The 24,465-nt window shown below is 34.8% G+C and overlaps 1 protein-coding gene across 1 annotated transcript in view; it reads left to right on the top strand.

The window, feature by feature from the left end:
• The window catches only part of TM9SF2 (transmembrane 9 superfamily member 2), an 83,872-nt gene extending 61,445 nt beyond the window's left edge, over positions 1-22,427 (top strand). Inside the window, 8 exon segments of the mRNA XM_036755432.1 lie at positions 3,490-3,622; positions 6,217-6,336; positions 8,434-8,491; positions 13,172-13,331; positions 14,606-14,757; positions 15,474-15,585; positions 19,986-20,157; positions 21,719-22,427. Coding sequence (XP_036611327.1) covers positions 3,490-3,622; positions 6,217-6,336; positions 8,434-8,491; positions 13,172-13,331; positions 14,606-14,757; positions 15,474-15,585; positions 19,986-20,157; positions 21,719-21,786 — 975 coding nt within the window. The 3' untranslated portion in view covers positions 21,787-22,427.
• Positions 22,428-24,465: the final 2,038 nt, after the last annotated feature.

Raw genomic sequence — 24,465 nt, forward strand, 5'->3', positions numbered from 1 at the left:
CCTTGCCCTCAAGGAGTTTACATTTTACTGAAGGGACAATATAGATAAATCAATACATTTTACATATACACGCACACATACATGTGTGTATACATATATATACATACATACACATATCTGTGAAACAGTGCAATCCCTTAGTCACAGTGTCATTGCACTAAGATTTTGGGACACCCTGTATTTATTGAAATTAAACTTTGAAGGTCCCATTGTCAATCTTCCTATTTGATTACAAGATTTAGATGAATGTTTTTCAAACTTTTTTGTTCTTGGCACAGTCATTACTCTTTGCCAGGAAGGTTGGGGCATGCTGTGGAAAGAGGAAAATCAAACATGCACTTGTGAATACAAGTATAAGTTTCTTACAGTTGGGGAACACTTAGCAAAATTCACTATACTCCTCTAAACTTAGATGGCATATGTCAATGGAATGCTAGTAATAGAATAATGGATTTTAATTTTCATTCTAGAAAAAAAAACCTTTGAAGTCACAGGGATTAAGACATGGTTTCTATTGTATAAATTATAACTTCAAAAAAATTTGGTAATTTTGGATAGGTCTTGAGAATAACAAGCTTGCTAAACAAAAGACTTGTGATATAGCTAGCCTTTCATGCCACCTTAATGGAATCATTTATTATTTGTCTAAAGATGATGGTAAGAAGTGCTTGGTCTGATAGTGGAATGATGGGGAAACTTCAGATATTCTTATCTTGTGTTCTTTGTTATCACAAATTGGAAAACTGGTCATATATGATTTTTCTCTGCCAGAACAGCCTGGCCACCCACCCTGTTTCATTCAGACTATGACATCATTTTAAAATGCTTTATTGGTGTACTGCCCAGCTAAGTCTTCAGTAGCTATTTAATATATTTCATAGAAGTTGTTTGTTCATCCTTTGTTCTCAGAGAGGCCCAATGATGTCACAGTGTTGGGGTCAAGGTACAGTGTGTGCACTAGTGGTGATTAATCACCTGATTAATCCAGTACGAGCTCAGAAGGCTCTACCACAGTTTGGACACAAATAGTCCATTTCAGGGGTAGGGAACATGTAGCCTTGAGGCTACATGTGGCCCTTTGACTGAATCCAAACTTCACAGAACAAATTTCACCTATTTCCATTCTGTTCTGTTTTTCAGAGAGACCTTAAAAGTGTCTTTGTACTGCTTCTGAGTGCTTGCCTTGTACAAGTTCTCCATAAAATACCCTTTTAGGTAAACATATATTTGGCATCTGGGCTACATGACTAGCCCATTGGAATTGGAATTACTCTCTCTGCAGTAGAATTTGAATGCTTGGCAGCTAAGTTTGAGAGAGGACCTCAGTGTCCAGTGCCTTATCTTGCCAGGTGATCTTCAGAATCTTCCGAATCTTCCCAAGACAATTCAGATGGAAGTGGTTTAATGTTCTTAGTGTGGTGTTGGTAAACTGTTTAGGTTATCAAGGCATACAGTAGTATAGTCAGCACAGTGGCTCCATAGACCTTCCGTTTGGTAAGCAGCCTAATACTGCTTCTCTCACACTTTTTTCATAGAAGTAGCAAGATTTGAAAGATAATATATTTGTTTACTTCTGTATATTTTATATTTTAACCAAAACTGAGCCACAAAAGAATAAAATTTGTGTAAAAATGAAAAGACTGGGAAACTGATAAAATTATAGTAGAGTAAATAGGATTGGCAAAATAATTCATCTCTTTGTTTAACTGGGAGAAAAGTAAAATAAATTTATTGATATACAATAAATCTTATAATAATAGCTAGCTAGCATTTATGTAGCACTTTGAGAACTGCAAAATGCTTTGCAAATGTTACCTCATTTGATCCTCCTAACAACCTTGGGAAGTAGATGCAGTTATTATCCCCATTTTATAGATGAGGAAACTGAGGCAGACAGATTAAGTGACTTGCCCAGAGCCACACTGCTAGTAAGTGTCTGAGCCTGGGTTTGAACTCAGGTCTTCCTGACCCCAGGCCTTGTGTCCTATCTATTGTACCACCTACTTGCCTTCAGCTTACAACTTGATACATGCTTTTAAATGTTGAGTAGGCAATGTCTTCTTATTGCCAATGCTTGTTTTGCACAATTGGCAAATGAGATTTCATGAGATTTTGACACATTCTTTGGTTCTTCATCATGAAACCACACTTTTACCACATTGGATATTAAGTATATCTTCAACTGGTTTGTTTTTCCAACTTTAGCCTTGATTTTAACCTGTAGGTTTTCTTTTCTTTTTTTTTGTTATTCAGTTAATGAAAGTTTTATTTACTTCCCATCATTGGGGAAAAAAATGAAAAAAAACTTTTTTTTTTAAACAAATTGCATAGTCAAGTAAAATAAACTGCTACGTTGATCATGTGTAAGAATAAATGTCTGTGAACACCTTGAATCTATCACCTCTCTTTTGGGAGGTAGGTAGGACGCTTCATCATTGGTCCTCTAGAATCTTGATTGATCAGAGTACTTAAGTGTTTTAAAGTTGTTTTTGTTTACAATGTTGCTACTATGTAAGTTGTTCTGGTTCCGCTCACTTATATGTCTGCATCAATTTATACAAATCTTCCCAGTTTTCTTTGTAACCATTTCTTTTATTATTTCCTTATGGGATAAAAATAATCCATTGCATTCATATGCCATAATTTGTTGATGAGCATGCCCTTATTACAAGCTCTTCACCACTACAAAAAGAGCAGCTATACATATTTTTGTATGTAGGTGTTTTCTTCTTTATTTGCTCTCTTTGGGTGTAGGCCTAGTAATGGCCCAAGTCAGAAGGTACTCACAGCTAAGTAACTGTCTAGATATAGTTCCAAATTGTTTTTCAGAATGGCTGGACCAGTTCGCAACAGTGCGGTAATGTGCCTGTTTTTTTGCAGCCTTTCAAACATCGGTAGTTTTCCCCTTTTTTGGGGTGGGGGGGTGGTCATCTTTGCTAATTTGATGAGTATGAAGAGTTCCTTTAATTTGTATTTCTCTAATTATTAATTATTTGAATATTATCTTTCCAAGGTTTCTCCAAAACTGTATTTATAAAAAGCCTTTTCTTTGATCTCTTCAAAGATTAGACTTTAGTAATGGCCTGGGTCAAAGAGTATGCACAGTTTAATAACTTTTTGCTTGTAATTTCAAACTTCCTTCTAGAATGGCCAGACCTATACACAACAATAATCTGCTTGTTTTCTTGCAGCCCTTCAAATATTTTGTCATTTTCTCTTTTTTTGGTCATCCCTGCTAATCTGCTATATGTGAGATAGAAACTCATAAGTTGCTACAGTTTGTTTTATTCTAATTGTTAGTGATTTGGTGATCATCTTTTTGAGGTTTCTTCTGTAACCACATTTTATTTAAAAACATAATTCTGACTATGAAAAAATTTGGAATGACTAATAACTGTTAATTATTTTTTGTTTCTTAACATATTATTTGGACACCAAATTGAGAGATCCTTTCTCGCAAGTTTAATACTTATTGTATTTGCTTCTTAGGAAGATGCTCAAGAGGAGTTTGGCTGGAAATTGGTTCATGGTGATATATTCCGTCCTCCAAGAAAAGGAATGCTGCTGTCAGTTTTTCTGGGATCAGGGACACAGATTTTAATTATGACTTTTGTGACTCTCTGTAAGTGTTAAGTAAATGTTTTACTAAATATTTACATGAAAAACAACTTGTAATATTGAATTGGACTCGTTGACTTGAAATTCCCTTCCTGCAACCCTGAGTTCAGGAGAGAAAGTAGAGTGTGAAAGATTTAGAGTCATTAAAAATGAGTTTAGAGTCTAACTCTGCTTTTTTTGCTTGACTTTTCAGTTAATCTTTCTGAGTCTAGTTTCCTTTTCTGTAAGTTGAGGGGTTTGACCGTCATGGCCCTTATGGCCCCTTTGAATTCTCAGTCTATAATCTTATAATCTGTAAAATGAAGGGGTTGTACTAGTTTAAGTGCTCAATCCTATTCTCTGTGGTGGGAACCAATGTTTCCTCTTATTTTAAATTATGAACAAATAAAGACTAATCACAACAGTAATAGCTAGTATTTACATAGAGCCAGGTACATGTACCAGGTACACTTTACAAATATTATTTCATTTGATCCTCACATCAACGCTGAGATTGCTATTATCCTCATTTTATATTTGAGGAAACTAAAACAAATAGATTAAGTGACTTGGTTTAGGGTCACACAGCTGTTAAGTGTCTTAGTCAGGGTTTGAACTCGGTCATTGCTGCTTCTGCTCTCAGTATTCTATTCTGTGTGCCACCTACCTGTCTAAGCCGTAAGACTAGCTGTTGGTTTAAAAAATATGATCCCACTCAAAGTCTCAAGAGGCAAACTGTAGTCAGTTTGAATTTGCCTTATAGCAAGCGTGTGGCTAGGTATGAATTTGCCAGGGTTGGATTCCCCCTTGAAATTGTAAACCATCTAGGCTCTAGGAAAATAAGGAACAAGGCTAGAGGTTGGGTCTTAGAGAGAACAGAGAGACTGTAGAGATGGTATGAGTGAGGATCAGGCAACCATTTTTGAGAGAAAATGGGACATAATATGGAAATTGGCAAGATAGTTCTATAAAAAAGTTTTGAACCCCTTAGCCCAGGGGAACATAGGTAGTAGCCTAGTTTCCTTCCCTTCCCAACCAGTGAAGGATTCTTATCTTTAATTCCCTAATCTCTCCTCTATCTTGCCTTGAAACTCTCCTTAGAGATCAATATAATGTATATGCCTAATATCCTTTTTAAAAAAGTGAATACCCTCAAGAAAGTGGTTTAACCAGACACCTCCCTGAAACCAGTGTGGGAATAGGAGGTGTTTTGCTTTATCCAGGCAGAAGAATGTGTGTGTCAGGGTTAGGTGAGGTGTTGGAAGAGGCAGTTTTAGAATATCGTATCTGAAGCAAGGTCGGATGCCATGGTGGATGTGCGGGCATTGAAACAGCTGAAAGGATCATAGGGTGATGATGAAGAAATGGAGGTGGTAGAAGGTCAAAGACAAATTTTTCTTGCCTTGAAATTTTACTTAGTTTCATTACTTCCCTTTCTCTTCCTTGTCAAGGCCAGATATTATGGAAAGTCTTTCTCATTTTAGAAAATGTGACCAAAGAGGAGAGAATAAACTAGGAAAAGGCACAAGGAAAGTTTGGGGTCTGTTCTGCATCTTTTTAGTCGTTTTCCTCCAACCTCCTGTTTGGCCCCCATATGAAAAGCCCCTTCTATCTCTTAGAAACTGGTTTTGAGGGAGAGGTGACAGAAACCTGCGGTTGTCTTGGTTCAGGATTTTCTGACAACTAAAATCAGTTAGTTCACCCAGTGGGCAATGCTGAGTTACTGTTTTCTGTCGGGCGTTACCAAGGTCCCTGATCTGCTAGTAACCTCTCTTGGAAACAGCCCAGCATTCATTAAGTGTCTGTTGTGTGCTTGGCACAATGCTAGCTATTGGGGATGCGAAGATGATAATGGACCTGTTGCTGCTTTCAGGCAACTCCTGTTTTATAATGGAAGGCAGCCTGTATATAACTATCTACAGAATAAATAAATAAATTCAAGCTGGGGGGAGGGAACAAAGACTAGCAGTTGGAGAAACAGGGAAGGCTTCATGTCAAAGGGGGTGCTTGATTTGAGACTTGAAAGAATGTTGAATAATCACTATTGCCGTACTCTTAGGGCTCACTTGTAATGAGTAGACTGGATTAGAATTCACTATTGTCTTTGCCAAACTGCTGTAATATATGTAAAATTCTCTGTAAACCTTAAAAGAGCTATACATATGCTAGCCATCATTATTATTAAGATAATAATCTTTTTCAACATTTTCATGCTACTATGAAAGCAGGTTTTTTCCTTGATTAATTATTGGTTAGAGTGCCCTCATGTGTCTCTACATTGTAACATTTCAGTTCCTTTAAAGGAAATAATACTTTTAATTAGAGCATTGTTAAAATTAATAGCGACTATTAGGCTTCAATTTGGCTCCCCTTGAGGTAGAGGATAATCAAATGTGGTTCTGTCTGTGACAAGGAAGTATTGGTAAACAGTTCTCTTGTCACACTGAATATCATCTAAACAGTCTTAAGCACACTTCTATGTCATAGTGTATGCTTTGTCAGCTTCTCTCATTCTTTTCCCTTTCTGTATAAATCGGTCATTAGTTTTACCAGTTAATCACTAAGGAGCCCAGTTAATTCAAACATTCATATTTAACAAATTAATTATTTTGCCTTTAGTTTTTGCTTGTTTGGGATTTTTGTCACCTGCTAACAGAGGAGCTCTTATGACATGTGCTGTGGTCCTATGGGTGCTGCTTGGAACTCCAGCAGGTTATGTTGCTGCCCGGTTCTATAAATGTAAGTAAAAGTTATTTAAAATAAACAGGTGTATAAGTTCATTAGGCCAGACTTAACAGTATTTCCTTTGTAGATTTATATAATTTTCTGTAAGAATGATGTGAAAATATTTTGGCACGTGGCTTTGTTCTTTAAAAGTTATATGTTTAATAAATTATTAATAATATAGTAACAGGTTCTCTTTCCATTGATTTACATTATAATTGTAAGGCCACTTTGGCTTTATTTCTGATTGATCTTCTGTTGGCAGAATATGTTAATATTGTTAATATGTTAAGTTTAAGTTGCTTAACCTTTTAGCTTTTTCTGTGTCAAGAAGTGAACTATCTCAGAACAGCACATTACCAAGGAAATTCAGTATTTATAGACATTCTTTTTTTTTAAAGGGTGATCATCCCCAAATTAAGGTGTTCAGATTTGAGAGGAATATATACCTACCTGTGCAAGAAAATAGGTTATAGTAAGAATTATTAAGAGGATAATAAAAGACAAGGGTTAAAATTTTTTCAGCAGTAGTCAGTAAAAGTTAACTACAGGATGTTACAAAAGTTTTAAGCTTTAAGAACTTAAAACCTCACTAAGACTTTTGGGACATTCTATATATATTGTTGAATCTGTGAGTAGTGGAATTGGAATGTTTTCATCAACAGCTGTGCTATGTGTCAGCACAAATTATGATTTTCTTAAGATAGGAATTTTATAATTGGAAATGTAAGGTTAAATCTAGCCTAAGCCTACAGGCTTCCTTTTAACAAATGGTAAATTATAAGTATATGAAGTATCAGTGTCAAGGCTTCTGGGGCCATTTTGATTGGCTTTTTGGAATGGCTACTTTGTGTTTTTTTCTGAGTAGGCTTTGTTAAATAACAAAATTAAGCAAGTTAAAATGTTTCATTTAGGCTTTGGTATCAGAATGTAAGTGCAATACATTTCATTTCCCTATTCCTGTTGACAAATTATTTAGGCATTAGACTTTTAAAATCTTTCGAGGATTAACATGCTTTTTAATTTATATAGAGAAATTAAAATCCATAGTTAAATCACTGAGTGTAATTGTAAATTACAATATTTTATTTTTCCTGCAGTTAGAACCATTACACAGTTTTATTCAAATCAGTGAAATGATTATTTCAAGAAAAGGGAAAACAGTTTATCTTTTAGAATTTGGGCTAAGGTTAACTTTACTAAAATAATATACTGTAGGCACAATCTCATCACAACATAATTTTCTGTACAATGAAGACATAAGAGTTTCCTAGATTATACTGATGCTATATTGATCTGATCACAACAGACTTCTTTCTCTAATCCCTGTCCTTAAAACAGTATCTTTAATTTAAAAGTACCTGATTAAGTTTTATGGGGAACATTATAGCTACCTTAAAGTATTCTGATGACCATAACGTTGCAGAGGGATTACACTTGTTGTTCTTGGCCCCCAGAAAGCAGAAGTAGGAGAAATAATGGGTGGGAATTAGAGGCAGATTTGGCATGCCGTAAGGTAAAACTTGTAATAATTAAGGCTGTTAAAATGGAATAGATTTATCTGAGATGTTATAGAAATGATTCCTATTCAGTTACAGGTTGAACCAGATAAACTTATGTTCTGGGAAACAGGGATTGAAGGCAGCAGGGCTTTCCCCTCGTTATTTTGTTCTATCACATAGCCATTCTTCAATTCTTGGAATCTTTTCCACTTCGCACATTCCAGATTCACTTACATGGGCAACTTGACAAAATCTGCCATCAGGACATGGCAAATCCTTAGGGAGAACAGAACTAGTACTAGTTTGGTGGGGTTTTTTCGTTGTTGTGTTTAACTTAGTGCTGTCCCAATACATACACCCTTACCAGTTGGTCCCCTTCCACTCTTGATCTCAGACTTCATGTGATACTGAAATAAAAATGGCTAAAGTATAAATGAGCCTCTGGCTGTTCCCACTTTGAACCCTCCATTGGTAGGGAAGCAAAATGTTTTCCACTATGGACATTCTTTGTGTGGCTTTAGTGCTTTGTTTAATAATAAACATAATATTAGAAGACATATTGTGTTCCCTTTTTAAAAAGATTATGTGTTCTACTATCTTCTTTCTATAGCATTTGGTGGTGAGAAATGGAAAACAAATGTGTTACTGACATCATTTCTTTGTCCTGGGTAAGTGAATTCTTCTCTAATCATCTTTGTCTATAATAAGCAAGTTAAAAAGAGGTAGAGGAGGAATTGTTTGTCATAAACAAAATTTTCCTTTATTTAAAAACTTTCTCTTTTTTGGTGAATTTAAACAAATCAAATTAACAATTCATATATAAAGTAGAACAGAAAGAATTGTACAAGAAACTCTTAAACTATTATATACATTTTACATTTACTTTTAAATATGTAATAAATTCATTGTGTAAACTTGAAAGCTGTCCTATTTATCATTTCCTTCAACTTTTCCTTTTCTCCCTTATGCATTTAAAAAAAAACATTTCATCGACCATCTGATTTGGGGGAGGTGGGGCGAAACTGTAGGGACTCTTCCAACTCTGCTTCCTGCCCAATATGGGAGAGGGATGGCAAGCAGGGCAATAACTTGTAAAAAAAACATGCTCAGAATTAAGCAAACAAATCCCACATTGACCATGTCCAAAGATCTGGTCCTAATTGTTCATCTTGAGTCTGTGTTCTGTCCTTTGGAGTTGTTGGTCATTGAATCCATTGATCATATTTCTTAAGTCCTTTACAGTTGTTTATCTTTACAGTGTTGATGTTTTCATATACATTTTTGGGGGGAGATTCTGCTCATTTCACTCTGAATCAGACCATATAAACAAGTCATGCTAGCTTTTTATGAAACCATTCCTTATATCATTTTATAGCACAGTAATATTCCATTACATTCATATACCATAATATATATATGTGTTATGGCATTATGTGGAGTATATGTACTACTCTGTTTATATGCTTCTGGATCAACTTTTTTTTTAACCAGAATAATTCTGATAATTACTTTGTAATATAGGTTGCTAAATCCCAAAGGGAAGATTATTCAGGAACTATTTTTTGGATGAGTTTGTGGCATATGTTTTTTATCTATGAAAAAATTAAGTACTTTTAGTTTTGCAGTGAGCTTTAGCTGGAAGATTTGTTTTCTTAAAGATAACTTTGTTGCTCTTTCTCAGCTCATATTACAATTGGTCTTTAGTCTCCTATGTCTAAAATTTTCTGCATAATTATAATAAGGACTTCCTTCCTGAAGATAGTTGAGATAAGTGTACATTTGTACCTTCTGAGTAAGAATATTAACTCCTACTATCCAGTACCATTAGATCAAGGAATAAAGACTAGTAAAACCCCTGAAAAAATTTCTGGCATCTTTACAAAACTAGGATAGAAGTAAGGGGGAAACGAAGCTTGGGCAGAAAAGCAAAAACTCCCAAGGTCCCAGCAACAATGAAAATAGCCAAGAAGAGCTAAAGATTGTGCCTAACAGACTGTGATGGACTCTTCCCTCACCAGAAGGAGAGGAGCAGATTGATTGGCTGGCAGTGTTTGTAAAAACCTGGGCCAGCCTTTTCTCCTGAAAACTGAGAAGTACAGGAGGGACCACAGGAGATCTTAGAAGAGACAAGAAAGGAAAAAGCAGAGAAGAGGGAATCAATGCCACGGTCACTTATCAAGTACCTATTATGTGAGAGGTGGCAGCAGTGGTAGAGATCACAAGCAGTTAACCAGGATAGCTAGCACCAGACAATCTAAAAGAAAAGAACAGCGACAGAGAAAAAGAATTGAATAGTTCTACAGTATGTGGGAGAGCAAACAGTTACCGGTACTTCAATAAGCCCTAGAAGGCAAAGGCATCGATAGGAAATCTCTAACTGTATGTATGATGGGATATAAGGGGCAAGACAAGCAGCCCTTAAAGATATCAGTGTGTCATGCGAGCTCGTATATTTAAGCAATTGGATGTTGGGGGAGAGGTGTCATTCACTCTACAGAAATAAAGAGAAACCATGTGTCTAGTATACACTATAATGTACAGACAAGTTACAGGATAGAGTTTTCACTGCGTTAGAGAAAGCATCTTATGACATAGATTCCGCATTTCTAGTAAAAGACAAAGCATAGAAGTATAAGGATGTTGTGCTACCTTAAGAGAGAAAAATGGACATTTATACATGACTTGAAGTGGATGAACCCAATAAAACATTGTGGATTTTTGTATTATTGCTTGATCTATCTTATGTGATAGCGAGGTTCATAAAGGTAGTTGTTCAAATTAAAAAAGATTATCAGTCATCCTAAACTGTGGTGCTGAACTAAAGCCCCTACCTAACATTACTTTTTGTATAGTATTACTGATTCTCAGTGAAAAGATTAGAGGGTACTTTAAAGATGTTATGAGCACTTCCAAAATTGGTTTAGTTAGGTGTATTTTCTGAAGTGGCATTTTAGCATTCTACCTTGCCACAGATTTGTAAGTTTGGGTTTAAAAAAGTGACGCTTGCAGAAAAATGTACAGCTTTTGTTTTAGTGAAAACCTATCCCTGGCTTCAGTTTATCCCCTGAGCAGTTTTATAATGCTGACTAACTTGGGTCATTTTGGCACTGCTCACCAACTTAGGCCTTGGCAATTAATAATGAAGGATAAAAATATTACTGTCTCATGTTTACATAGTGCTTATTAAGCACTTCACTCCCAGCAGCCCTTCAAGGTAGATAATATTAGTATTCTCCCCATTTTATAGATAGAGGAAACTGGAACTCATGTTTAATCATTTGTCTCTGATCACATAGCTAGTAAGAGTAGAAGCTAGGACTCAAACTTAGGCCCCCAAATTTAAACAAAGTAAGGATAAATTATCTATTCTTACATGTCAGTGATGTTGCAAATAAAATCAGTGAACATGTGAGCAAGAACAGTGTGCAAGAAAATGATACTCTTCGAGTTACTCTTAGATTTATTTCTGAAAGTCAGCCTGACATGGTAGAGTTGGCCTTGGAGTCAGATCTAGATTCTCAAGCCCTGCCTCAGAAATTGTGCTAGTTTTGTACCCATGGACAAGTCAATTAACCATTCATTGTCCTAAGCAAGTCTCTGAGACTAAGTTATAGATGACCTGTATTAGTGGAGGAGCTATCCACATCCTACCTCAATAAAATCACAGATCAGAGCTTCCCCATCTCCTGCCTCACCTCCCTGATTCCCTCTAATGTGTTTCCAAAGGGTTTAACATTCACATTACTTGTATAATTAAGCCAGTGCATTATGAAGCAGACACTTTTCCATATTTTTTCTATATATCTCTCTATAGTTTTTTAGTAGATTCATAGAAATATAATTTCAGAATCTGCTGATTCTGATAAAATATGCTTGCTTGAAGATAGAAAAGCTAACCTGTTGCTAGAAAGAGGTAAGTAGGTAGTGTATGATATAATAAATAGGACATTGAGCTAGAATTCAGAAAACCTGTTTTAGTTCCACTTGCACCACTTACTGTGTTGGCAGATAGCTAAAATTTTACAAACCTCAGTTTCCTTATCTATAAAATGATGATAATCATAGTTGCTCAGCCTTACACAGGGTAATTGTGGTAAGTAAATGAAATATTGTATCTATGTGTACGTTGGAAATCATTATGCCATTATATAAACGTGAGGTTTCTAATTACTGTTAGTGTTTTTAGAAAATTGTGGAGTTCATCCTCAGGAAGTCTCCATGAATATTTTTTTACCATTTTCTTGCTCACTGTTCTTGCTCACATGTTCACTGATTTTAGGATCAGGTTGTTCAGAGTATCAAATGCTACTAGAGAAAAGATTCCATGAGAATGTTGATTTATCATTTCATTGACTCTAAAGGACTTTTCTATAGCATCTCAGAAGATATTTTTTAAAAAAACAACAACCAAAAAAACATATTTTTGACATTTTTTATCCTTGGAATTCTGTTCAGAGTCAAGCATTATTAACTTACTGTGTAAGTTCTCATGTAGAAAATTGTGGCCTGGTGTAATGATGATAATAAAATTGTAAGGCTTTGTAGTAGGCTTGTTCCAAAAATACTTGCATAAATCTTTGAAATGTTGAGGCTCTTCGTTCACACCTTGCAAAGAAAAATACATGCAAGCTGATAAGGAATTGCCTACAATCTTTTTATTATTCAAACAGTGCAGAAACAACATATACTGTTTTAAAAATGCTGTCAAGTCAAAGAACACTGATCAGCTACCTTGAAGATGATTTTCTGGAAGGCAAGAAAACCACCTGGGAGAAGTCAGCTCAGATCTTTGATTCAGTAGTTAATATTGTAGGCAGGCCACTACTTTACACTGCCAAAGAAGGAATGAAGGTTCACACCCACTCCACCCTTGAGAAAAACGCAAATGACAAAGAGCAAATTTCTGTTTTCATATCTTACATATCTACCACACACACGGTAGCATAGTTGTTCATGATAGTGATGCTTTATCATCAGCAAAACTAAAAAGTGTGTGTGTGTGTCTACACACACACACACACACACACACACACACACACACACAATTTAAGAAAGGGAAAGCATGTTAGCATGTTATTGTTTAGGAAAGGGAAACACCATAGCATGTCAGAAATATTTCCATAAAAATGTTAAACAAAATGTATAGCATTATTTAGAACACCTCATTCCCAGATGATTCTCAGTAAACAAAGTTTGTTTGACTTCTTCATTTGATATTTTCTTATAACTATAGGAAAGTTATGAATGATATGGTTCAACTGTTTAACCTATAACTATATAGTGGTTTAATAAATCACATTTTGGACTTTCTCGCATTTTTTAATCAAAAAGATTGTTGTGTTTTTCAGGATTGTATTTGCTGATTTCTTTATTATGAACCTGATTCTGTGGGGAGAAGGATCTTCAGCAGCTATTCCCTTTGGGACTTTGGTTGCCATATTGGCCCTTTGGTTTTGCATATCAGTGCCACTGACATTTATTGGTGCCTACTTTGGTTTTAAGAAAAATGTGAGTTCATAAACTGTTATATGTAATAAACATTGGAAATTTGTATTCAGAACTTAAGATAGGTCTGAGAGAGCTTAAAAGAAGCAAGTTCTTTATTATCTTTCCTGTATTATCATGTTCTCAGGAATTTAATTCTTAGTGTATTTCTCTACAAACCTCTAGGGGGGTTTTGTTCTTTTTTTTTTTCTGGGGGAAAGTGGAATATCAATAGTCAGTCTACTCTGCTCCCACTCTCAACTAAATATAAGTCCATAAAGGCATATACTGGTATACGTATGAGAGTTATGGAGTATTTTTTTTTAACTACTTTACCTACTGATAAATATTTTCTTAGAGGGAATAGTTTATAACTCTAATTGTGCGTTTCCCTTAATAAGTTTATTTCCAGATGATAGTGATTCATATATTGAACAAGCATTCCAGATTGCAAAATTATATCCTTATAAATGTCCATTTGTATGATAGGGAAGAGTGAAATTACTGCTTATGTATGTATATGTGCATATGTAAAAATTTATGTTAAATTTCTTTCAACCTATTCATCCAACAACAAATGAAATAAAAGTGCCAATATTCAAAACATTTGTTAAACCATGTTAATTTGGCATCACTGTCTTGAACTGAAATTATAGTGTGTATTTCTGAAATCCTTTCTAGAAAACATGAACTTCTCTAGTCATAAATGAATATGTTTAGGTACTTTTTAATTTCATTTAGTTTCATGGTATCATGTAGTGTGTTATGAAAGGGGTAATAATTGAGAATATCACCAATAGCCCATGGTCATAGAGCTTCATACAGCCTTATTGTATTCACTGAGTTCTTAATAAAATTGAGCAATTTTAGTAAAGATGACAGTAATTCCACCTCCAAATTAGAAAAAAAAAATTGACAAAGTTTTCGGTACCAGCTGATTTTTTTTTTTGCATTAAGTATATAATTAAAAAGGAAACTCTAGCAGTACCTTATTATTAACTACTATTTGCACAGTACTACATTATCTACTTCTGTGTGTTTCTTACTTTGTCTAAAGCCATTAGTCAGTGGATAGCTGCTGGAAATAGTGGTGACTTGATTCAATAGGCCAAAACTGAATATAGCACTTAGTGGTCTCTAGTTCATCGCTTTTAAATGCAGATTTCAGTTTGATGACTTAAGTAGACTTTTCTTACCATTAGTGTCAGCATGGAAGCTGAGGGAAAAGCTGGCAAATAGTCTAGTACAGAGAATATTTTAAATGGATATGTAATTATTCTTTTCCTCTTTCCTTAAAGGCCATTGAACATCCAGTCCGTACCAATCAGATTCCTCGTCAGATTCCTGAACAATCATTTTACACAAAACCATTACCTGGTATTATTATGGGAGGAATTTTGCCTTTTGGGTGCATCTTTATACAACTTTTCTTCATTCTGAATAGTATTTGGTAAGCTAACTACAAAGCCCTTATTCCCAGAAATATTACATGTGATAATAACTTTCCAGTTTTTTCTATATAATTGATACACTAAAAATTCTATTGTGGATCTAATGAATGTATGCAGATACCCAGTAATCAGAAATCTTTAATTGTGAAAAGGTTATTTGACCTTTTCCATGCAGAGGAAAGTTCTATGCTATTGATTTCTTGTTCTGTACCTTCTGACATTCCTTGAATTACCATATATAACTGATCTCCTTTATTATGATCATTGTATGATCAATTGCACTAGTACAATTGCTGTCGAAAATGGCATTACGTAATGACTAAGCCTGATTTTTCTAGGTGAATCATGAATTGTTAAGAATGTTTGATTTGTCAAATTAAATTACTTTGGTGTGTGTACCAAGCTATAAACTTTTCTCACTTTTATATATACTTTTACAGTATTGGTATCAACTTTAAATAATGCCAAAGATAAAAAATATAGAAAGTTATGTATCCTAGATTGAGTAGATGTTTAAGGTATAAATGAAATTGCAGTGTTTCTTCTTCCTTGCTCTCTTCAGTCTTATTAGAACTTAGTACTATTTTTGACTTGTGTTTGATTGGTTTTAGAGTTAAGGGAGACTTTTTATATACTTTGAGAGATGGCTTGCTAATATGACATTTTTTAATGAAGACAATGATTTTAATTTCAAAAAGATATTTTATCATTTTAGGTCTCATCAGATGTATTACATGTTTGGCTTCCTGTTTCTGGTGTTTATCATTTTGGTTATTACATGTTCTGAGGCAACTATACTACTTTGTTATTTCCATCTGTGTGCAGAGGTATGTAGTAGTAATCTTCAGCTATGCTCATTTTTAGACAATATATATAATTTCTAGTCCATAAAAATTCCATTGAATGCACCAATTAAGTTAAATCTTAGCAAGATTTGACCTGTATATGTTCCAGATTTAAAGTTTCCTTAGTAAGGTTGTTAGGTGATGAAATCAACAATTAAAATATAACCATCTCATTTGGTAGGTTTCATTAGTTCTTAGCAGTAAGGACTTTAAAAATGTAATAAGTAGAGTGGTGATAAAATTTGATGGTCAAGTGGCTCTATTTGAGTTTCTTAGGTTGTATCTACCAGTTAAAATTTGATATTATCTTCATGACGAATTTAATAGCCTTACATGATTTTGGAATTACACAAAATTATTGTTACAAATTTTAAAAGTCACAGCATTATACAAATTACCAGGGACAAATTAAAAGTCATTATATTTATATGTGTATATATATACATATATATGCATATATATACACACACATATATATGTACGTATATATGTGTGTGTGTGTACATATGTATACTAAGTCATTAATATTTAATATTAGTATTTTAATGCATTTTTGCATCTTTTAAAAACTTTTGCTAAGCAACTTGTCTTTTTGCTACTGTTACTTGATTTGCATGATTTGTCATTGAGTTTGCAAGATTTTGACAAATTGAGTTTTTTTTTCTTCATGAGACCACATTTTTATTACATATGCTATTAAGTATACCTTTGACAAAGTCCATTTTCCAGCATTAATCCTTGATTATAGCCCATAGATTTTCAGAAGGGTTTGAATCAGGCAAGAGATAGCTGCATGGCACAGTAGATAAAACACTGTTCATGAAGTTGAGAAGACCTGAGTTCAGATCCTGCCACAAACACTTGCTAGCTGTTTATCTCTGGGCAAGTCGTTTCAACCTCAGTCTGTCTCAGTTTCTTCATCTCAAAATGGAGTTAATTATGGCACCTGTGTCATCCTTACCCCTGGAGTTGTTGTGAGGCTAATATAATAATTGTATAAAGTGTCTTACCAGCCTTAAAACTGACTGTTACTACTGTCATCATCAAGTTCACAGCTCATTAAAGTATAATTATATCCATCTCTTGGGTCAATTTCATAATTGTTAGTGGAGTGTGATAATGCTATGATATGCAAGTATCCCATCTCCATTTCAATTCTAGAAAAATTTTGTTTCTCATCTATCAGTATTTTTTTTTAATCACTTCTTTCAATGGGGACAAGCCTTCCAGGCCCACTGGAAGTTGAAAAAAAATCCCCAAAACATTTTTATAATAGTTGTTCTATAGTTGAATGAATAGAGCCATATCTTTTAGGCTCATCTGGACTTAAGACAGTGGTTCTGGTATATCTTTGAATGAAAAAGTGTGTTTCATAAGTAAAAAGTTACTTTTTACCCATCTTCAGTATTCTGGTCTTGCCCATAATGAGCATTTCTTCTTCATAACAAAGGTCAGGAGTTTTTTTAAATGGCTCTTCTCTATTCTTCCAGCTTTAAGAAGTCTTTACCATACTTATAGAAGAATGAATAATAGTCCCTCTAGCTGTGAGATGCTCTGAACATTTGCTTGTTTTCCAAGGATTAATTAGGCTGTCTTGAAGCAGTAGTTTGTCAGTTCTTAACATTCCTTTTTTTTTTTTTCAATTACACTCCACACCGTACAGCTGATCTTGTTTCATTATGGGCTCAAATAATATTGAAATGCATGACTTCCCCACACCAATAGCTGCTGCATCATCTCTCATAGGGATTGACATGCTGTTTAAGAATTACAAGTTTTGCAGATTTCCTTTCATTTTTTAAAAACCTTAGCATGAAAAAGATCAACAAAACATGTATGGCATGAAATCTAGCACTTAACAGGCAGAGAACTAACTAAAGGTATGCAAACCAGCCTTAATCCAGTTTTATCTGGTTAAGTTAATCATTCAGAATCACGTCCATACTAAGGAATAGATGCAACTTTTATTAAATACTGTGTGCAAAGCACTATGGGTGTGACTAGGAAAGTCAGGCAGTTCTGTTCTCAAGGAGCTCCTGTTGTCATGGGGGAGACAACACATAGGGAAGGTTTCAGCCACAAGTCAGGTGGAAGAGCCCCATGGTCCTTAGGGTAGAGTTGCAAAGCAGATAGTAATGCCTCTTCTTTAATGTCGTTTTCCAAAAAAAAAAAAAAATCATATCAGTTTCTGATGTTGAATTATTTGACAAGGCCAAGGACTTTGATAGCAAGAACTTTTATTTCTGGGTCTTTCTTAGTTGTGGCTATAGCCCCTGTAGGAGTAGATACCAGACTGTATCTACACAGGGGGTGATGCTTCCCAGGCACTGGGCTGCAAATGTTGCTGTTCCCAAGGCACTTGGGTTTTGGGTCCCGGACTGTCTCCATTACTGCCTGAGGGGAGATGTGGCAATCAAAGTGATGGTAATGGTTGGACTTCTCTGGCACACGCTGCTCCCTGTCTCTCCCTCGGGTGCTTTGCTGCCTCAGCTAGGTTGGCTAACCAGCCCTGTACGTAGCTGTTGCCGGAGGTGTCCGGCTTCTCCTCAGAAGCTGTTGCCCTGGATGGTGGCCGCGAGGCCTGAGCTATAGAATCCTGACATTTGCTGTCACTAAGTAAAATAACGTCAGAGTTATTTCTTGGCACCCCCCCCCCCCCCATTAATTTGTACACCACTATATTTAAGGCTTAGTGTGAGTTCTGTGATAGTATTTAAAACTAATTTTGAAAGATCCATATTTAAAGACCAAAGTTTATATCTTTCGAATACCAGTTCCTTGGTATAGTTCTCATTCCATTTGGACTGAAGAAAAGGACAATCTTACCCAATAAAGGAAAATTTTACTAAAGATTTAAATATAGTGCCTTAAGAGAAATGTTTAGATAATTTTACTTCAGACCAGTCAAGAAGTGCATTGGAAATTTCCTTTTTAAAGACTCTTTGTGTCATTTTTTACAGTGATGTCAAACTCAAGTAGAAACAGCTCTCTGTGTGCTGTGTATTGACTTAGATCAGGGCTGTCCAACCTTAGGTTTTTATTGAAACAATAGACAGTATATTTTGATTCTTCATTTTAGGGGCTTCCTTTACTAAAGCATTTGTGTAAATTTCTATGCTTGTAGGCGGGCCGCATAAGTGCCGTGGGCTGCATGCATTTTGGACAGCCCCAACTTAGATAATTATCTTTGTTGCATTGTAAATTTATTTATTTTATTAAACATTTCCCCTTTACATGCTAATCTGTGTCAGGCCCATTTGGAAGGTTTTTTGGAGGGAGAGAGGGAGTATTTCTGATGGCTTTGCCCATCATTATTGGATTTAGATAAAACAACAATAATGATGACAAATGTGACAAATGGAGTTATGGCCCAGATTATTCTAAAAATGTTATATTTGACTTTATGATGTGTTTTGGCAGTTGTATTTGGATAACTTCTGGTAGAGATGGCACCTCTCTGGTACTAGAAATTAATCCATACCATACCCTGAAAGTCTAGATTACTTAAAAAGTTGCCAGGTTCTATCATCTACTCCTGTTCCTCCCTCTTTGCAGAAGATTGGATCACTTCTAGAGCCAGTTTAAGATTTATTGCAGTCAACTTGGCCTTTAATTTTACCTCTTTTAAAAGGGTTCCAGCTGGACTACAAGCTATATGGCTGACAGAAAGTAAATAAAAGGGCACATCTATGAATTGTTTTTTTAAACCTACTTAGCTTAATTCTCTCACTGAAAGCAGGCCTGACCATGCCTAAGTAACTTAATTTTTCCCAAAATCTAAAACTAAAAATTTATAAATGAATAATATGGAACCATATAAGTAACTTTTTTTGTATTTATGTTGAATTTTTGAGGTATGTTGTAGGACTCAAGCTTAAATCTCTGAGTTATTCATGGGTTTATTAGCCAATTCTTTTTAATTTTTCCCCCTATTTGGCCAGCCTTGTAAACTCTTTTCTTGTAAACTCTTTGATCTTTCTCAGCAGCTTTTGAAAAAGGTTTGGGTCTTTGCCCCTCAAAACAAATAAACAGTACAGTTTCCTCTCAAGCAATAGGCTTGAAGAGAGGAAGTTCTATATGTTGTCAGACACTGTCACTCTGTCTGTCCTTAGGGTTTTTTTGTTTTGTTTTTGAGGGTTTTTTTCTTAATTGTTTTTCTTTTTTACAAGAAGGGTTCAATTCTGGAGAGATGGGTTATATGCAGAAATGTGATAGCCACAAAAGGAATCAGTAAAATTTGTTTAAAGGAAAGAGTTTGGCAGGTGGGAAAAGAAGGCTAAAATTGGGCATTTGGGCAGTCTATACTTTATCTCTTCATTCTATTTAATGGAATTCTGTTAGGAATTGTTTCTTATTATTGATGGTTTTTTTTTCCCTCCTAGGATTATCATTGGCAGTGGCGTTCATTCCTTACCAGTGGCTTCACTGCAGTATATTTCTTAATATATGCTATACACTATTTCTTTTCAAAGCTGCAAATCATAGGAACAGCCAGTACAATTTTGTACTTTGGTTACACTATGATAATGGTCTTGATCTTCTTCCTTTTCACAGGTAACTATTAAAAACTCCTTTCATTTAGGAATTTTCCAGTTTATTCTGAAGCTAGTGGTACAGCTTGGTTCGGTAAAATTCCATAAAATTTTTTAAATGTTCCTGTGATCCTGTGCCTTTCAGAATCCCCCACTCTTCAACAAAATCATTTGTCTACCACGCTTGAAAGGCAGGTAGAACAGAGAATCATATGGGATTGGATAATTGTAGCTTTTCAGAAATAGCTTTACTATGGAAGGCAGTGCAAAAGTACTTAACAGAACTATGGTTGCCATTCTTCATAAACTTCTACTTGAATATTCCCACCAGTTTAAATTAAACTCCTTTCAGCAAAAGAAATAGTACTGTAGGTTGGGATAGAAGGGATGGTCTATCCATTGGAAAATGAAGGAGGAAATGGGGTTGGGCTTGGGTGGTGGAATCAGTAAAGGTATGGATTTCTTAGGCTTCCCTTTCAGCTAAGCAAAGTAGAAAATTAAACAATCCTATTCCATCCTGGAGTGTTCAGAGCCTGGGAAAAATCACACTCTCTATACTCATTAATAATAAATACTTATTAATTACCTATTTGGGTGTTAGATAATAGTCAGTGGTGTTGTAGAATTAAAATCTGGCAGTCATTGATAAAATACTAGTTTAGTTCAGAAGCTTTTTAAAAAAGTAAATGAACCAGACCAATGATTCTCAAGGTTTTTAATCCAGCCATCCTCCCAAATGCTCTCACAAAGCAAATCTACAAAACATTAAAATTAGAAAAATTTTCTTGCTATGGTTAAGAGTGAGAGAAGCATCTTATGTTTAGAATGTGTCAAAATTAATAATGATTTCACAAAACTGTCATCCAAGTTTAGGCTCAATAGAGAAGGAAGGCAGTAACAATTGGGGTAACAAAGTGCTACTATGGAAAGGGATAACATTAGGGAGATTTTAGTTTCATGTTATCCCCCACCTCAACATCACTAACCTAAACAATCATCATATTCATACTAAATCCCTGCCGCCTTCTGAACACATGGCTTATTGCTTGTAGAAATTTTTATGATAACAGCAATTTCTCATCCACAATAGTAAAAGTTTGCTTTTAAATTAAAATGGTTGCATTAGGAAATTTGAGCAGTAGTTTCCATTTCAAATCATCAAACAGTAACCTAAAGGCACCAAAGTTAAATTTATCGAAGAGGATTTTAACTAACTTTTAGGTATTTAAAAAAAGTTCTTGTTAAAGCATCTCTGTCTCAGGGGTTCTGTGTCATGGACCCCCCCTTTAAATCCCTTTACAGAGTAACATTTTTAAATGGATAAAATAAAATACATAGGATCACAAAGAAAATCAATTCTATTGAAATATAATCGTCAAAACTTTTTTAAAATGAGCTCATAGAGCACAGGATAAGAGTCTATAAGCCAGTTGATTTCAGATGGCAGTATATTTAACAAAAAAAGCTTAGTAAATCTGTGACAACTAAATATTTCGTGAATACTTTGAATGTTCAGTCATTTTAGATTTGCACATTTTCTCATTTCTTAATCTTTTATTAAAAATTTTTTTCTTTTTTTGTAGGAACAATTGGCTTCTTTGCATGCTTTTGGTTTGTGACCAAAATATACAGTGTGGTGAAGGTTGACTGAAGAAGCTAATGTGCTCCAGTTAAAACAGAAATAAATTAAATTCTTCATCAACAAAGACCTGTTTTTGTGAATACCTTGAATTTATCAGAAGTATTGGCCCTAGTATTCCTTCAGAAACAACATGTTACTAAATACACCTCTTCCCATATACCTGTTCCCACAAAATGTGTTTTCCACTAAACATTTGTATTGTGATTTGATTTTAAATATATTTTCAGTTCTCTTTGAAGAGCAAGTTTAAATATTATGTGCATTTGTAAATACAATAGCTATAATATTTACAATACTTCTAATAGCAGAATAGAGGAAGCTGTATCAAGCAACTTAATGCTTACAAAATAAAGGACAGTTATTTGTAAATAGGATTTTCTAGGCTCAGTAGGTGGAAAGAATTATTTTTCTTTGAACGAAATAACTTTTTATCATGGTAATTTTGAAGGAGGACTCCTATGATGTGTTAATTTTATTTGGGATGTGGCTTTTTTAAAAAAAAACAAATCTTGTACTGGTTGTAATTGTTCATATATTCCTATTTCTCTATGTTGACTTCATTATTCCCATGGTATTGGCCTTTTAAACTATGTGCCTCTGAGTCTTTGGATTTATAAATTTGTTATCTTAATAAATATTGTAAAAATGTCTTCATTGCATCATTACCTGTTATATTCTTGGAAGTTCTGTAAATACAAATATAGTTAGTTGACAAGAATGTTTTGAAATGATTTATATTTTTTTGAATTTTAGTATATTTTGTTAATGTAGCACTTGCCTTTTTTTAAATCTAATTGAAATTCAATCTTCTGCACTACATGACTAATCCACAATTTTTAACTGTTGAGAAACAATATAATTATATCCATACATCCAGCCAATGCACTCTGCTGAAAGTCCACAATTTAATGTCTTTTTTATGCTAACTATTGTCAGGTAAGGGTTGTTTGGTTTTGTTTTGTTTTTTTTAATAGAGTCTGCTCATGCAATCTGTATCTCACAAATTAAGGAAAGGCACTTTCTCATTAACCTGACCAATCCAAGTTCATATGGAATGTACAAATACCAGACAATTTTAGAGTTACTATATTGCTTACTTCTATTAAAGTACGCTACTCATTTGTGTTTTGAAGGGTCGCATGTTTGTTGCACATGAGAGCAAATCAGATGCTGTCATTAAATTTTTGATTCGCGTTATTAGTTGTCATGATGTTAGTGGGTCCTGTTCACGTTAATACATTTTTTAAAAAGATTAACTGTTTGGTCGGATAGAGAGACCAATAAAATATCATTGAGTAAGATAATGTTATTTTTACCATCATATAGATGGATTTAAGTTAGAAAGCTCTTGTTGAAATAGATAAGAATAGGAAAGACTAGAATTTTTTTTGGTCAGAGAACCACCTTACCTTTTTACTTGTTTACATAATGGCTATATCCCATGAGGCTGTTTAACAAAGGAATGCAATCTAAACAAAGGGAATATGAGAAATAAATTCTGATAACTGGCTCTTGAAGATGAAGACCAGGTAAGCCCTGTAGTTTTATATCTCCTTTTTCAAAAAGTGTAAGCAATAGAGGAACTATTAACTTTATGACTGATGAGTTTTATTAGAAGTTGTGAATTTTTTTCTACTTTGAATTTATGTCTATTAGTAGGAATATTCTGTTAAAATGATGGTATTTCATATTAGTCATTGGGGAGGGACAAGATCATGAAAGTACAATTAAGAATGTGGAAAAATGAGGAAGTGGAAGGGAAGAAAGATGAAATACAGATGGCAGGAAGAAAAAGAGGAGGAGGAGGTAAAAGTAGAAAAGTGCCAAGGGTCAGTCATACTGCACTGATTCGGGTTAGGTGCCGGTCAATGCCTTTCCCTTCATAGTGTCCAGTTTGATCCCAGTGGTTTTTGTGGAACAAGGTGCACCATAGAATCGTCAGTACATGAACCTTAAAGCTCCACAAACCTCAAAAGGGGCTTTTTGCTTGAGATGAACTGCAGGACACCTGGTGTCTCATGTTTTTATAAGCCCTGTCGAGCCTGATGAGGTTAAAGCAAGATGATCCCAGTAATGAAGAATCTCTTCCCCCACTTTACTATAAATGTGGGTTCTCAATGTAAAGGCAGTGGTAAATGAGCTCTAATGTAAGTTAAAACAACAAAATGCCAAGTCAAAAGTGGCTGAGAGCAAATGACCCCAAGGCAGTGCTATGGGTCTGGATCTCGTTTCAGACACTTTACCTTGAGATGAGGTTGGTCTCTAGTGCCTTCATACTCAATTGTTTAAGAGCTTCCAAAGGACTCTTATTTACTCACCTATCCTTAGAATTTCTTGACTGTCAACCTGATCCCTGGGAGTTGTGCCCACCTCCATGCTGCTTTTGAACTTGATAAATGGATGCCAATATTCTAATGGTTACTAATGGATCAAAGTGTTACTTTTCTCCCTCCACACCCATAACATTTACACTACAGTCAATGTAGTAAATAAGGGTGAAAGGAAGGAAAAAGTTTTGGGGCTGCTTTTTGGTAGCCCGCAAACCATAGTATGCCCTTGCCTATCATGTATCTTTGAAAATCTGTGTTCTTCAGGAGGGTAGATATCAATGAAGATACCCTCAATCTTAACTAATTACCTTACACTTTCATACCATCAGGCTTTTAGTTACTCAGCAGCTCAAAATTT

This window comes from Trichosurus vulpecula, chromosome 4, assembly GCF_011100635.1.
Source record: "Trichosurus vulpecula isolate mTriVul1 chromosome 4, mTriVul1.pri, whole genome shotgun sequence".
Classification (NCBI taxonomy): Eukaryota; Metazoa; Chordata; class Mammalia; order Diprotodontia; family Phalangeridae; genus Trichosurus; species Trichosurus vulpecula.